We start from the raw sequence: 15,418 nt of genomic DNA, 5'->3' as shown, positions 1-15,418 counted from the left end.
AGTTGCTGTGAGTTGGCCTGCTCACACCAGATCCAGTGGTCCTTCTGCTGCCAAAGCCAGCATTTCCTTTGGGCCCAGGGTTCTTGATTTCTCAAAGACCTACCCACCCTCCCTCCCCTTGGCTTTGTCTTTGTAAGTTTCAGGGTTTTAGTAATGGAGGCCAGGAGTGTTACCCCCTTGACTCCCCCGGAGCCATCTACATTTGTTTACCTTTGTAGTTAACCCTTAGTGGGGAGTGTTCTCTGGGTCCTATTGGGCCTACCAGGTCTGGCCCCAGTGTTAGAATGGGACAGGGATGGAGACTGGAGCAGGACCAGTCTGTTGGAAGGTGTTCTACAGAAGTGAACTCTTGACCAGAAAAGAATCCCCAGAGGGGTGGGGAATTGACTTGTGGTTAGTTGGGGGCATTGGTGCTCACAGCCCTGGAGCCCTGGCTGTCCTGAGGTCAAGGTGTCTTAGAGAGCCCATGCTATCTGTCCCCAAGAGGAACATAAGGGAACTACACACCTCTTTTGATATCCTTTGGATTTTAGGTGGGGAAGCAGGCAGTTGAAAGGAAAGCTTAAGGGAACCTGGATGGCTCAGTGGTTTAAAACCTCTGCCTTCAGCTCAGGTCATGATCCCAGGATTCTGGGATCGAGACCCACATAGGACTCTCCTCAGCAGAGAGCCTGCTTCCCCCCTCTCTCTGCCTGCCTCTCTGCCTACTTGTGATCTCTGTCAAATAAATAAAATCTTAAAAAAAAAAAAAAAAAAAAAGAAAGGAAAGCTTAAGGTAATTCGCTGGAGCCCACCAGTAGAGGGGCCAGGGGCTCTAGGGAGCCATCCTGTGGATCTCTGTGGCCTCCCCTTCCCACTCCTCCTCTTCCACCCCTCTAGCCCCCAAGGTCATTCTTGCTTGCTTGCTTTGGTAGGAACAATCAACCTTTTCTCAATTTTAAGTAAAGTGCTTTGTAAAAACCCAGTTGAGACTGCCCTTGCCTTGATGGCTACCCTTCAACCTTCAGCGAAGGCCTCAGCTTGAATTTTAGCTTTATATAAATTCGTTGTTTTCCCATATAACCCATCCTTTGAAGGGGCACAGAGCAGGCCCAGGGAGGTGTGCTTACAGACATCTTTCACCCACTTTCTGTGGCTTACCAGTGGCCGTCTCTGGAGTACTTGGTCTTCCCTGTTTCATTCCACAGCTCAGAAGACCTGAGAGTGAGTGGGGTGGGTTACCTGGCTAGCTAGTGGTCAGGGAAGGGAGTGGATGTTGGGAGACCTGGTAGCTCCCAGGCTCATTGATTGGTTCCCGAGCTCCAGCTTCTGGATTAGTAAGCATCATGAAGAGCTGCTGCTTCGTTACCCTGGGGAGAAGTCCATTTTCACTCCTCTCTGACAGGGGGTGGGTCTAGAAAACAGGCAGCATGGTAGATACAACAGTGGGACTATGTCCCCAGCCCAGAAGTGCCGTTTGTAGGATAAGATACCTCTGAACCAAGTGAAGGCATGGCAGGCAGGTGAGATTCTGATTTAGGAGCCCCCCAAGATGGTAAGGAGACCTAAAGTCTCAGGGTCTGAAAGCAAGCATCTCTCACTGACTTTCTCTTGGGTTTTTTACTTCCCCTAAGGAGGACTGGGTCTGGCGCCTTGGAGGCAGACCTAAAGGCACTAAAATAATTTACTTCTTTGAACCCAGGCCAAGTGAACAAAGGAGTGGAGAGACTCCAACTTCTCTTGAGTGGGAGAGACTAGTCCTCTGAGCCAAGAGCACATTTGGACCTTTGTCTCTTTCCAGCTTGTTTTCATGTCCTGCCCTGTGTGCTTCTCTTACTACTTCTGGAAGGTGTCCTTGAGGGCAGCTGGCTTGACTCCCTGGAAGGTCTGGAGGGGCCCACCCAGGCCCCACCCATTTCCACAGATTTCTAATAGATGGGGCTTCGTCCTGTAGCCGAGCCCACACTGGGAGGACCCCTGCTCCTCCGACCCCTGCTCGACTTCTCCATCCAGCTGCATCAAGAGCTGTATGTGTTCTCTTCCTCTCTCCTTTCTTTCATTCAAAGACTCTTTTGTAAACTTTTTTTTGCCCCTAAGAATTAACTGATAGCTAAAGAAAAAAGAAATCTCCATCGGAGCAGAAAGCTCCCCTTTTGTGTCTGCCAGAAGGCCAGGGTCCCTTGGATTTGAAGTATCTTTTAGCAGCTCTAAGATCCCTGGACCGGGACTTCTTCCTGCCCTGCAGTTGTTTTTAGGTGCTCTGGTGAGTGGGTCATGTCATGAGTGGTGGGTCAGGGAGCAGGTTCCGCTCAGCTGAGTCTATTCACGTACTCCAGGAGGCTGGACCAGCCACGCGAGGGGCTGAGGGGCCACTGGGGCAACAAAGAGCGGATGTTTTGTAAATGCTGACTTTGACCTGAATGCCTATCCAGGTAAAGCCGCTGAAGTTCTGTGGGGTGACCCATACGTGGAGTGATTCTGTGTTTCTTCTGAATGTTTTGAGGTTGCTGTAGATAAATTTGAGAAATATGGCAGCCTGCCATAATGCAGCCTGCCCTCTAAGGTGTACCCAGGGCGGTCCCCTGCACAGGTCTTCCATGACTGGATTTGGGGTGCTTCTTGGGGCTGATAGAAATTGGGAGTAACTGGGGCACTTAGCTGGACCAGGTGGTAGCACGTGTGACTCTTGATCTTGGGTTGTGCAGTTGAACCCCACGTTGGATGTAGAGATTACTTATTTTTTTAAATAAGATTTTTATTTATTTGACAGAGATCATAAGTAGGCAGAGAGGCGGGGCGGGGAGCAGGCTCCCTGCTGAGCAGAGAGCCTGATGCGGGGCTCCATCCCAGGACCTTGGGATCATGACCTGAGCCAAAGGCAGAGGCTTAACCCACTGAGCGACCTAGCTGCCCCGAGATTACTTTTTTTTTTTTTTTTAATCTTTAAATCAAATTGGGAAGACCTGCCTAGAGACCTATAGGGGTTTACAGCCCTCTGTGTGGAGTCTGTGTCTCCACACAGCGGGGAAGTGGTTCAGAGTGTGCGGACTTTCATTCAGACCTGGCTTCGGTTCATGAAAAATTTAATTTCTAGCTTCACTACTCAGCTTGTTGGCTGTGGATCAGGTTTCCTAATCTCTGAAAATTTCCTCCTCTCTTCAGTCAGGATAAGCATCCCAGCTTCTCCAGGAATCCATGACTGCCAGGTGCTTCGCAGGCTTGGCACTGGGGATTGCCGGCGGCCATCCTCCTCTCTCTGCCCCCCTTTGCTAAATCCGCACAACCCTCTTCTCCTCTGCTCTGACAGGACAACACATGCCTCAGACAGATGACGGGGTGGTTAGGTAGAGAGGACTGTTCTTTTTGTACAGTGGATTTTAGCCATTTGGGCCTAAGATCCCACCTGCCCACTGTATTAACTTCTGGTTCTCAGTCTAGATTTGAGAGTTTGTCGTCTCAGAGTAACACTTTACAGACCACTGTTTGTGCTGATGGCTAACCTACCCTTTGTGTGACTCAGAGTGCATTCTGCTGAAGACTGAGAATTTCTGTCCCCAGATCCTGTGCATTCTGTGTGTGGAGGCTAAAGCCTGAAATGTCCACTGGTGTGTTTGTGGTGGGGGACTTGTGTGATGTGTGTGCTGTTGGCCTGGAGCAAAGTTAGCCACAGGGGTATTCCTCATAGTGCTAGTAGAAGCTCCGTATCTGGGCTGGGAGCAAGTCAAAGTGGAGGAACCCTGCTGATTATAATCAGATTATAACATCTGGTTGAGTGCTTTCTATAGGTCAGGCACTGAGAGACTTGACATAGTTCATGTCATTTGAATTTGCACAGTAATCCAGTGGGGTGAATACCCATTTTGTAGATGAGAAAACAGGTAGAGAGCCCAGGTAACTTCCCCACGGTTACTCCTATCTGGCCATCAGTGGCACAGAAATTCAAGTCTGGTCTTTCTGACCCTAAAGGCCAGCGTGAGCTGCATCACTATTCTTTTTTTTAAGTAACCTTTCCTCCCATCGTGGGGGGGTTGAGCTCACAACCCCAAGATCCAGAGTTGTAGACTCCACTGACTGAGTCAGCTGGGCGCCCCTGCATGACTACTCTGAGTGACTCTAGAAGGTTGACTCTGGTTAAATATCTTGCCCAAGATTGTACTACTTGAGGGGCGCCTGGGTGGCTCAGAGGGTTAAGCCTCTGCCTTCGGCTCAGGTCATGATCCCAGGGGCCTGGGATCGAGTCCCGCATTGGGCTCTCTGCTCAGCAGGGAGCAGGGAGCCTGCTTCTCCTCATCTCTCTCTCTGTCTGTCTCTCTGCCTATTTGTGATTTCTCTCTGTCAAATAAATAAATAAAATCTTTAAAAAAAAAAAAAAAAAAGATTGTACTACTTGAAAGTGGCAGAACCAGGATGCAAACCAGCCTGCATTTAAGCACTCTGCTTTAACTCCTCTGTCATAAGCAAAGGCCCAGAGATGGAGTGACCCACTGTGGGGCAAGCCGGAGCCCTGGGAGCCTGGGAGGCGTGGAAACGCCTGCAGTGATTGAGTGATTGGGTTTCTAGGTCTAGATTCAATAAGCTCGTCCCTCCTCTCCCTGCCTGGTGTTTGCTTATTTCCCTAATTAAATTATAACTATACTGAGGGAAATAATTAACAAAAGCCCTGCTTTCTCTGAGACCTATTTTTCCCTGTTCCTTCTCACCTCATAACTTTGTTACAGAATCTTTCTGCTTTTTTGCTGAACATTAAACTCCATTTTTACAGCTGCATACTAGTTGATGAAAATGCTATAATTCGCCTGACCATAACTTTCTGCCTATAGACTTTTTTATTTTGGAGTTGCTTCTGTTAGTACAGATTGTAGATGTAACAATTGAAAAGATTGAGACACTTATTATCATAACTTTTCAAGAGTCTAGTTATTTAATGTCATTACATAAATATGTAATTTTATCTGCATTATTTAAAGATAATGTAATATCTTCTATAGCACCATCTTACTCTGGTGTTAAACCTCACTAAATTTGGTTTTGTATTTTTTAAGAATCTGTTTTGCTGTTTTAATAAGCAGTAGTATGGCACCATCCATCTTTTAAGTTTATATTCTTTTTTTACTGATGTGTAGTTGGCAAACAATATAGTAGTTTCAGGTGTTTAACATAGTGATTCGACCTTATGTATATATACGTTATACCCTTGCCACCTGTTGCCATATCAGCTTATTAACAGTGGTGTTCACCGTGTTTGCCGTGCTGCACTTTGCATCCCTGTGTCTTACTTTTATAGCTGGAGGTCTGTACCTCTCAATCCCTTTGACCCATTTCGCCCATCCACCTGACCCCCCTTAAGTGTATTCATTTTTGTTCTCTAACTAAGGTATGTAGAAATAGGGGCGCCTGAGTGGCTCAGTGGGTTAAAGCCTCTGCCTTCAGCTCAGGTCGTGATCCCAGGGTCCTGGGATCGAGCCCCGCATTGGGCTCTCTGCTCAGCGGGGAGCCTGCTTCCTCTTCTCTCTCTCTGCCTGCCTCTCTGCCTACTTGTGATCTCTCTCTGTCAAATAAATATATATATTTTTTAAATCTTTGGGGGAAAAAAAAGGGTATATAGAAATAAACCTTTTTTGTCCTGTTTGATGGTGGACTTTTTCCCACTCTATTTTTCCCCCCTCTTTTAGTTGTAGTTCTTTTTTTTTCTTTTCTTTTTTTTTTTAAGATTTTATTTATTTATTTGACACAGAGATCACAAGTAGGCAGAGAGGCAGGGAGAAGGAGGGGAAGCAGGCTCCCTGCTGAGCAGAGAGCCCAATGCAGGGCTCCAATGCGGGGCTCCATCTCAGGATCCCGAGATCATGACGTGAGCCAAATGTAGAGGCTTAGCCCACTGAGTCACCCAGGAGCCCCTAATTGTAGTTTGTTTGTTTGTTTGTTTGTTTTGCCTTTTTGTGTGTGTGTGTTTTGTTTGTTTTTTTAAAGATTTTATTTATTTCAAAAAGAGAGAGAGCATTTTAGCAAGCACAAGCATGAGCGGTGGGAGGGTCAGAGGGAGAAGCAGATGCCCGGCTGAGCAGGGAGCTGGGTGCTGGGCTTCACCAGGATCCTGGGATCCTGACCTGAGCCAAAGGCAGACACTTAACCCACTGAGCCACCCAGGTGCCCCTGTTGTTTTTTGTTTGTTTGTTGTTAAGGCAACTTTTTTTATTTTGGAGCATTTCCAACATATTAAAGTGTAATAGTATAGGGGCACTTGGCTGGTTCAGTCAGTGTTGGGTATAGAGCTTACTTTAAAAAAAAAAATAGAATAGTATAATAAATTCCCATTCACTCATCAAGTCGTTTCATGAGTTACTAACTCATGCCTGGTCTTGTCTCCTCTATGCTCCCCATGCAAATACCCCCTTCTTTCTTATTTTGAAGTGAATTCCAGATGAGATATTATTTAATGTGTGCTTATTTCGGTGTCTCTAAAAGATAGAGACTTTTTGGGGCACCTGGGTGGCTCAGTGGGTTAAGCCGCTGCCTTCGGCTCAGATCGTGATCTCAGGGTCCTGGGATCGAGTCCTGCATCGGGCTCTCTGCTCAGCAGGGAGCCTGCTTCCCTCTCTCTCTCTGCCTGCCTCTCCATCTACTTGTGATTTCTCTCTGTCAAATAAATAAATAAAATCTTAAAAAAAAATAAGTTTTAAAAGATAGAGACTTTTTAACCACATCACAGTTGTTTTACTTTGTAATTTTTAAATTTACTCAAATCTGTTGAATTTGTCCTTTCATTATTTTTTTATTCAATGCTTGAAGAGAAAGGTTTTTTTCAAACACTTGGCAGAAGCATTAGAGAAGGGAGAAGAGTCAGAGGGGAGAGGAGGCTGTCCAGAGCGAGGCTGCTGGGTCCTGTGTACCTGGCAGGGAAGTGGGAGGAGAGAGAGGGTTTCTGGAGCCTCTCGCTCACCTGCCTTTCCTTCTTGCAGGCTTGTTCGTCACCATGAAGCTGCTCCACCCAGCCTTCCTCAGCTGCTTCCTGCTGACCTGGGTCAGCTTATGGAGTTCTGTTCCTAAAGCTCACGCTGTGTCCACGGGAACGCCAGGCATCAGTGCGGCCTTCTTCCTGCAAGACCTCCTGCATCGCTACGGAGAGGGTGACACCCTCACCCTGCAGCAGCTCAAGGCCCTGCTCAACCACCTGGATGTGGGTGTGGGCCGGGACAATGTCACCCAGCCGGTGCATGGACAGAGGAACCTCTCGACGGTAAGGCTCTCAGCTCTGCTGAGCACTGTCTGCCTCGATGGGGTCACAGTCTAGTTGGGCATGGGGAGCCCAAGACACTTGGAGCAGGCAAGCCGTGATGGCAGAGCAGAGGGGCCAGTTCCTCTTCGCCTGTTGTCTGGGTCCTCAGCAGCGCCTCCTGTCCTCTCATGTGGCTGTTCTGAAGCTCTGGCTGGAGGGAGTGGTCAGCAGGAGTTCTCAGCCCTCCATGTTCCTCACAGCTGCACCGGGATCACCTGTGGGCAAGCCAGGGTGCCCAGGACAGCCGTCATGTCTCATAGGGTTTACAGGTTACAAGGCCCTTTGCCTGAAGTCTCAGGGGAGCTTCACACTCCCTCTGGGTGCAGGTGGAAAGTCTTCATTATTTAGAAGGGAATGTCAAGGGTCCCGCACTGAGTTCCTGGACAGTGCAGGACTGAGACCCAAGTCCTTTGCCTTCTGGTTCTTTGTTCTTCCATGTCATCTTGGCTAATCATAGTCCGAGGCTATTTGTGGCAGCCAAATGTAAGTCAGCCAGCAATGTCTTTATATATCTGCTTTGTTCCCTGTACTGAGTGCTGGGAGAAATAGAGAAAAATGAGTCATGTTAAAGAGTCTGCTCTCAAGATGGAGAGCTTACCCAATGGAGGACTGAGTTATCTGATCATAAAACAAAGTGTTAGGGATGCCTGGTGGCCCAGTCAGTTGAGCTTCCAACGCTTGATTTCTGCTTAGGTCATGATCTTAAGGTCATGGGATTGAGCCCTGCTTTGGGCTCCATGCTCTCAGGGTGTCTACTCGAGATTCTCCCCCTCTCTGCCCCTTCCCCCTGCTCACTCACTCTCTCGTTCTCTCTTCCCAAAAGGAATAAATAAACCTATGTTAAAATGAAGTGTTGGGGCACCTGGGTGGCTCAGTTAGGCGTCTGCCTTCATCTCGGGTCATGGTCCAGGTATCAAGCCCTGCATCGGGCTCTCTGCTCAGCGGGAAACCTGCTTCTCCCTCTCCCACTTCCCCTGACCATGTTCCCCTGACTGTGTTCCCTTTCTCGCTGTGTCTATCTCTGTCAAATAAATAAATAAAATCTTTTTTTAAAAAAATGAAGTGTTAAATGCTGTGAGTTGGACAGTCTTCATAGGGTTCAGAGACCAGAGGGGGAAGGGGGTGTATGCTAGAGTGATCAAGGAAGGTTTGTGGGTTAGGTTGTCTAGGGCCTTCATCTTGAAGGAGAACATCCTGGGGAGGTCACGTGGCCAAGGGACCAGGTAGCCTGGATGCAGAACCGCAGGCGTGCGGTTAATGTGGGAGTTGGGGAGAAGGCTGCCCTCACGGGCTCATGCTCACTGACCCCGGAGGGCCTCCTGGCACAGCGGCAGTTATCTTGGGGTCACCAGAGTCCAGCTCTCTACTTTGTAGGCCCAGAAGCTCTCACTTGTCAGCACACCCGAAGGGCTGTTAGAGACTGACCCTTGTTAAACCAAGCCAGATAAAGCCTGATGTGTAAGTGTATAAAGTATAATTAGAAGTAAAACTGCAGTGTTTCATAGGAACGGTATGTGAGAACCACCTACCTAACGCTTCCTGAGGGGACTGAGCGTTCGCGTTCGTGACCTCTACCAGCCCTTACGTGCTCCGCGGTAGACCAAACCTTTAGATTTTCCTTCTTCCTCCCCTGATCTCTGTCAACACATTCTTCAGGGTGGGGTCAGCACTACGTATAGGGTCCTGGGGACTGATGTTCCTCTTCAGGTGCTAGAGCTCAATAACTCTGGTCAAGTATCTGGAACATGCATTTTTTTTTTTTTTTTTGGAACATGCATTTTAATAGAATAACTCTTCAGGCTGTTGTGATGTGTGGGTAGGTTTGGTATCTGGATGAAGCTGTAGCTTCAGGTGTGCAAATACGATCATGTTTTCCAGAAACCACACCGCGCGGTCACAAAGACTGGGATCCAGTTGTTCCCAGACCTTGTGGGCAGCCAGGTACTCGTGGGTGTGGGTCAGGTGTGTGACTTGCACCAGGTGACTGATCTCTGAGATTGTGTCTCAGTTTTTCAGGTTTAGGGACCCCCTTGCTCTCATCCCTAGAGATGAGCCTCTAGATCATCTTCAGGTAATCTTCAGCTCTTCAGGTGATGTCAGATGTCCAGATCCCCGGGATCTGGACAGGTTCTCCTCGTGGAAGGCTGAGTCGGTTGCTGCCAGGGCTGAGATGTGATTCTGAGTTCTGAGAAGCTTCCTGCCTCTCCCCCTTCTTCTCAGTGCTTTAGTTCCGGAGACCTTTTTGCTGCCCACAACTTGAACAACCAGTCCCGGATTGGAAGGATTGAGTTCCAGGAGTTCTGCCCTACCATCCTCCAGCAGCTGGATTCCCGGGCCTGTGCCTCTGAGAACCAGGAGAACGAGGAGGATGAGCAGACGGAAGAGGGGAAGCCAAGCTCCATCGAAGGTGAGTGGTGACAGGGAAGCTGGGGCTGGCACTGCTCACAGGAGATCTAACCGGTGAGCAGCTCATCAACACCAGGGGAGTAGATTAGAGGGACAATGATAACTGGTGTTTTCTGACTCCCGTGACTGCTCCGGCATATTGTTTGACCCGGTGGCATGGCTGGTGAGCTCAGTGCTGGGCTTTTGAACCTGCCTATGGATTTTTTTTTTCTTTTTCTTTTTTGCTACTTTTTCATTTTTGTTCTTATTAAACTGCAAGGGACTAATGCCTCGGCATTCAGTTTGGCGCCTCTCCCCCGTCCCCGTTCTGCCTGGTACCTGTGCTCCAGCCACGGTGGACTCCCCACGGCTGAGTGTCTGTGCCTCCCGAGGGCCTGCAGTGCCCTTGGTACCTAGCACGTGCCGCCTGCGTTATGCTAATTGTTCCCCGCTGTCATCATTTCACTCCTGGTTTTTAAACTCTCCTGTCGTTTTCACCTGCCTCTCCATCGGAAAGGTAGCTTCTTTTGAGAGTGACTTCGCTATGTTGTCTGTAGGCTGCCCCACAGCACCCAGCCAGAGATGGACTCCAGTCCGTACTGACAGGTTGGTGCTCTCTGTCTGCCCTGAGCACAGCTGAACTCCGACCGGGCCGCCCCAGGCAGCGAGAACACCCCCACCCTCAGTAATGGAGGCCTCGTCTGTTCTTGTTCCTCCACAGTGTGGGGCTTTGGCTTCCTCAGTGTTTCACTGATTAACCTGGCCTCTCTCCTGGGAGTCCTCGTCCTGCCATGCACGGAGAAAGCATTTTTCAGCCGTGTGCTCACATACTTCATCGCCCTGTCCATTGGAACGCTGCTCTCTAACGCGCTCTTCCAGCTCATCCCAGAGGTGCAGTAGAACAGAACTCGTGCGTCCTCTTTCCCCTGCCTGCCGGCCGCTGTGCTGCCTCTGCCTCACGGCCGGCCCCACCCCCACCCTGTGTCCCGAGGCACCTGACTGCTGCCACCTGGAAAATTCACTTCTCCCTCATATCAGGGGACACAAATATGACTTCTAACTCTGGATCTCTAGGGCCTTCTCTTGCTCCTGGGGCACTCAGGTTGGCCTGTGGCCTCTTCAGGTGATGTCAGATGCAAGGCTCTCCCCCTTTGCCCTCCCTGGCAGAGACCTCTCAGCCTCCCTTCCCTCTCTGAAGCCCAGTTCACAGGGCCCAGAAGGAAGGCTGTGGTTGGTGGTCGCTGTCCAAGCCCTGGTACTCCATACCTGCTCTGTTCTAAGCAGAGGCCCCACCGGTACCCAGGTGTGTCCACCACGAGATCACCCACCTGGAAGGAGGTAGAAGGAAAAGAGGCTACCAGCTGATTGATAGAATTTGGCTCAAAAGCAAGGGATCCTTCTTTTTCCAAGTAGGCCATAATTCATACCATAGAGAGCCAAACAGAACAAAAACTTTTTAACAGAAACAAATGAAATGAAAATTCCAAGACAAAGGAAAGAGCACTCCGTTCTCCATACCTTGCATCTTGACTTTTTCCTGGGATAGGACTGACTTCCTGGTGCCCTTACTTGACTGTTTTGAAATATTTGTTAATTTTGCTTTTTAATTTGACCACTGAGAAGCTAAAAAAAAAGAAAAAGAAAAAGGACCCAAGTTGATGGCCTGCCCACTTTGTCAGCTCAGGCAGGGCTGTGGCCATGCAGTACGGGTGACTGTGTGGACCTCCTTTCGGAACAGAGGCAGCTGTTTCATAAGAAGTCTCATAAGAAGAGACTGTGTCAGTGACTGCCCAGCCTTTCCCAATCAAAAGACTTCCCCAGAAGAGATAGCGATGGGACGCCCAGGCCGTGCCTGTTCCTTCTAAATGCCAGAAGAAATCTGGTTTAAGAGGAACCATCTCCGTGTTCTCTCAAAATCCCATCTGAGTCTAACAGGCACCTCTCACAGGAGGCCTCATCTTGGGCTTTTTTTTTTTTCTTTAGCTCCAGAAATTGAATTTATTAATTCTTTAAAGATTTGAAATAAAATGCTGTATTGCCTGTTGAATGGAAATAAAATAATTGTACATGCTCCGCCCCTGTGCCTTATAGGGGCGTGCCTCGTCCCAGCTCCGTGCCATTCTACCTGGAGTGTGGGACACTGGGAAATGACAGAGGAAATATTTTTTGTGACAAGGTGATCTTGGACTCTGTCCTCTATGCTGGAATGCTCTCAGAGCATTCAGTGTGCTCAGAGCACATTGAAACAAACCTGGGAGAAAACAACAAAACCTTGAGAAGTTAAGAAACTGAATTTTATGGGCCTCAGTTTCTTCTGTTCTCCATCCCACTGCCCTGCACATCTGACTTTGTTGTATCTTACACACCAGACTGAGTCCAGGAGGTACTGATGTGCCTAAACAGTGTGGCCCGGATGTGAAAAGCAAACACGGCAGTACAGTGAGCTCCCTTTGTCTCTTAATCTTGTTAAAGGGAGGTCCTATTAAAGGGAAAGTCCTCGAGTCCAAAGTCTGCCACGGGCTGCCTGGGGATAGGCCTGAGCACACCTTCGCTGTGTGACGAGGCAGTGCCCTGCCCTGTAGCCATGCCAGCTGGCAGGTGCGCCTCTAGGTGTCGGTTTGGCCACCAAAGGCAACAGCTGGGGCAGGAGCCATGGGGTTCCAAGGCCACCTTGAATTCCTCCTCATTTCTTCTGAACGGATTAAAGGAAATTTCATCAGACTTGAATCACTAACAAATTTTCTGTTTCTCTCTCCCTCCCTACTTGTCTCTCTGATTTTTCTTCTTTTTTTGTTTCCTTGTTAATTTCCATCCAAACCTCCTTCACTGCCTCCCCATCCTTTCCACCCCCATGTTTCCCCTAATTGGTGGTTGCTGTGAAATGGGGCATTTGCCCTACTCCCTGTCCTGGGTGGGGCTGGCTCTCCCCCAACGGCAGTGTGGGGATATGGTCTCCTCTGTGTGACCGTCATCTCCCTCTGCTCCCTCATGGGGGCCAGCGTGGTGCCCTTCATGAAGAAGACTTTTTACAAGAGGCTGCTGCTCTACTTCATAGCTCTGGCGATTGGAACCCTCTACTCCAACGCCCTCTTCCAGCTCATCCCCGAGGTATGGCAAGCCAGGGCTTTCTCACATAGGAGCATGCCAGTCTCTGGGGGGGCCTATGGGGACAACAGGAGGACCCTCCACTTCGATGCAAAGCAGAGGAGGGGAGGTCCTTTTCCTATTGGAAAATGAAGCTGAGATTGAGTCACGAGTTAGGAGAGGCTGCATAGCGTAGGTTTGGGAGCTGGATTAGAATCCCAACTCCACCATCAACCAGTTCAATGACCTTGGGCAGATCACTGAACCTCTCTTTTGCATGAGGAACAACAGGGGAAATGATAGGACTGACCTCATGATGCTGTTGTGTGGGCTACATGTTAGTACTTGTAAAGCACTGGGGGCCTCGTACGTGCTCTCTGACTGCTGGGTGAAAAGACCTAGTGTAGTGGTAGCACTTGATGGCTCCTGATTGGGAGCTTGTGGCCCACACAGAAAAATCAGCAGAATCCATTGGTCTCAATAAAAAGATCTGTTCTCTACAATTGGCTGTCTTGGGGCAAAGGTAATCTAAATAAAAGAGCCTATTTTCACATACATGGACAGCACCTTTGCCCCATTGCCTGGGTTAATGAGAAAATCTCCACAGAACAGGAGTAGCTTAGTGTTTGTCAAATCTGGCAAGCAGCCTTGGAGAAGCTTCATCGGATTTGGTGTAATTTCTGTGGTAGTCCCCCTAATGACAGGAAGCAGGTGGCGTCTCCTTGTAGGTGGTCCGACAGGCTTGGGCATACCCAGAGTTGAAGCATGAGATGATGCCACATGCTTCTTCTCAGAGCACCTTAGGTTTTCTGAGTTGTGGTTTTGTGTCTTCTTAGTTGATTCTTAAATCCACTGATGTCTAGAGAACATGTTTTACCCATTTAACAGATACAGAACAAGACCACCTAGAGGCTATCCTAGAGGCTGGGTTTCATGAAAGCCATGCCTTTGTACTCTGCCATCCTTCATGGCTTCTTGTGGAGAACTGTTAGTTGATGGTTTTCAGTCTACTTTTCTTAAGATGATTTGTCTCTCCTGGAAAACCGGCCAATATGTGTCATTTCTACCTTAGAACTGGACCTTTGTGTCTGAGGAAACTATACAAACAAGTAGAGATAACAGTTTGCCCCTTTAAAACAGAAAGGGAAAACACTTACCTTTTAAGCAGGCCAGAGTTCCTGGTACTAGGATCACTTTCATCTCTGACCTTTTCACAAGAAGGCTGGTTTTTTCAAGAAGCTTGTTTCCTGTCAGAGGATGGAGGGAGCAGGTCACTCGCCAGTTTCCCAAGGCCTCACCATAAGTTAGGAGCATCACAGAGGGTGGAATTCTCCTGATTCCTGCTCCAGTCCCCCTCCCAGTAGATGATTTTTCTCCCCATGATCAGTGAGGTTTCCAGAAATAGCCCAAAACAAACCCCCACCCCCAAATTGACATGTGCAGTAACATAGTCTGCTTTCTTGGCTTTGGGGTCACTGGGAGGTCTGTGGTCAGGAAGATGCTGCAATTCTTACTGTTGAACTGGGGAATGGTTTTCCCATTTTAGAAGGTATAATTAGACCATCTCTTTGTGTTGATAGGCAAATCAGCCAGGGACATTAGATAGCAAAATAAACACAAACATCTTCCTAAGTATGGAATTTGAGGACAGATTTTGCCCTTGCAGCAAAGCACCAGGAAAAATAAAGGCAGTCTTTAGTAAAGTGGAAAACCATATCTAAGGCTGTTCTTCCTGAGAGTAAAATTCTAAAGAGGCTCTATCTTTTGCATCAGAAAGTAAGCTAGAGAGAACCTAACTGGCCTGGTATGAAGGGGTTCAGTTTTGCTGGAAAGGAAGGAAGTGGTAGGTGGCAGAGCTATCCCAGTGAGTACGTCTCTCTCCTTTCCTAGAATCAAGGAAGTGGTTAAGAAACAATCAGGGACCTGTGTAGTTTTTTGGTTGTTTTTTTTTTTTTTTTTTTTTTTTTAAATAATTAAACTCATTTCGTTTTCCTGGGTCCACAGGCATTTGGTTTCAACCCTCTGGAAGATTATTATGTCTCCAAGTCTGCAGTGGTGTTTGGGGGCTTTTATCTTTTCTTTTTCACAGAGAAGATCTTGAAGATGCTTCTTAAGCAGAAAAATGAGGTGAGGCTTAATTGTTGGGAAAGGCAGTGCTTCTAGGGAAAGCCTCCATCCTAGACACGTTTGTGTGTTTTGGTAGTGGGGTTATGTGAGTACTGATGCTGTGGACAGATTTCAGTAGATCTCCCATCTCCCCTCACGAGAAGGTATATCTTTTGTACCTTTAAGAGGTGACAGAAGGCCTTGATACATACAGTCATTGGGTCAGAAGTGCCGCCACAAAGAAACTGAATGCTTACTGCAGTACAGCTCCAGAAAGGTATCTTTGGTGCCTGGCATGCAGTTATCCTCCAAGTAGTCGGTGAATGGAATCAGATTAGCCATTGCGAAGGAGGAGCTCCAAGCCTTCGGAGCAAGACCACCCCGCTGGAACAAGTGTTGGCCCTGAGGTCATTGCTTTGACTTTTGTCCTACACCAAGTCCTTGGTTCAGCTTTCTATAACGACTTTCCCTAGGTTTCTATGTGTATTGCCTGCTTGTGTTTTCTGTGATGCTGGGAATGAGGTGGTCTTCCCAGTGCTGGGAGCACCTGTCCCGAGTGAGTGCTCAGGAAGCTTTGTGGTTTGGGTG

General features: G+C 48.3%; 1 protein-coding gene and 1 long non-coding RNA gene across 3 annotated transcripts in view; one reads left to right on the top strand and one right to left on the bottom strand.

The window, feature by feature from the left end:
• Positions 1–15,418, top strand: part of SLC39A14 (solute carrier family 39 member 14) — a gene marked incomplete at its 5' end in the record, with an annotated part of 49,197 nt that overhangs the window by 25,805 nt on the left and 7,974 nt on the right. Inside the window, 4 exons of one of the 2 annotated variants that reach the window (XM_082729297.1) lie at positions 6,939–7,216; positions 9,476–9,662; positions 12,579–12,748; positions 14,729–14,851. In XM_082729297.1, the coding sequence (XP_082585423.1) occupies positions 6,953–7,216; positions 9,476–9,662; positions 12,579–12,748; positions 14,729–14,851 (744 nt within the window). Of the gene's footprint in view, positions 1–6,938; positions 7,217–9,475; positions 9,663–10,361; positions 10,532–12,578; positions 12,749–14,728; positions 14,852–15,418 lie in introns of those variants that run through there. The other variant, XM_082729296.1, reaches the window with a different exon arrangement.
• On the bottom strand, positions 6,732–14,733 carry LOC309864000. Its single transcript, XR_014311336.1, has 2 exons — positions 13,882–14,733; positions 6,732–7,791 (listed from the first exon to the last, which is right to left on the bottom strand). It is a non-coding gene; the product is annotated as an uncharacterized lncRNA (long non-coding RNA).

Source organism: Mustela nivalis (genome assembly GCF_964662115.1).
Source record: "Mustela nivalis genome assembly, chromosome: 4".
Classification (NCBI taxonomy): Eukaryota; Metazoa; Chordata; class Mammalia; order Carnivora; family Mustelidae; genus Mustela; species Mustela nivalis.
This window is presented reverse-complemented; position numbering and strand designations above follow the sequence as displayed.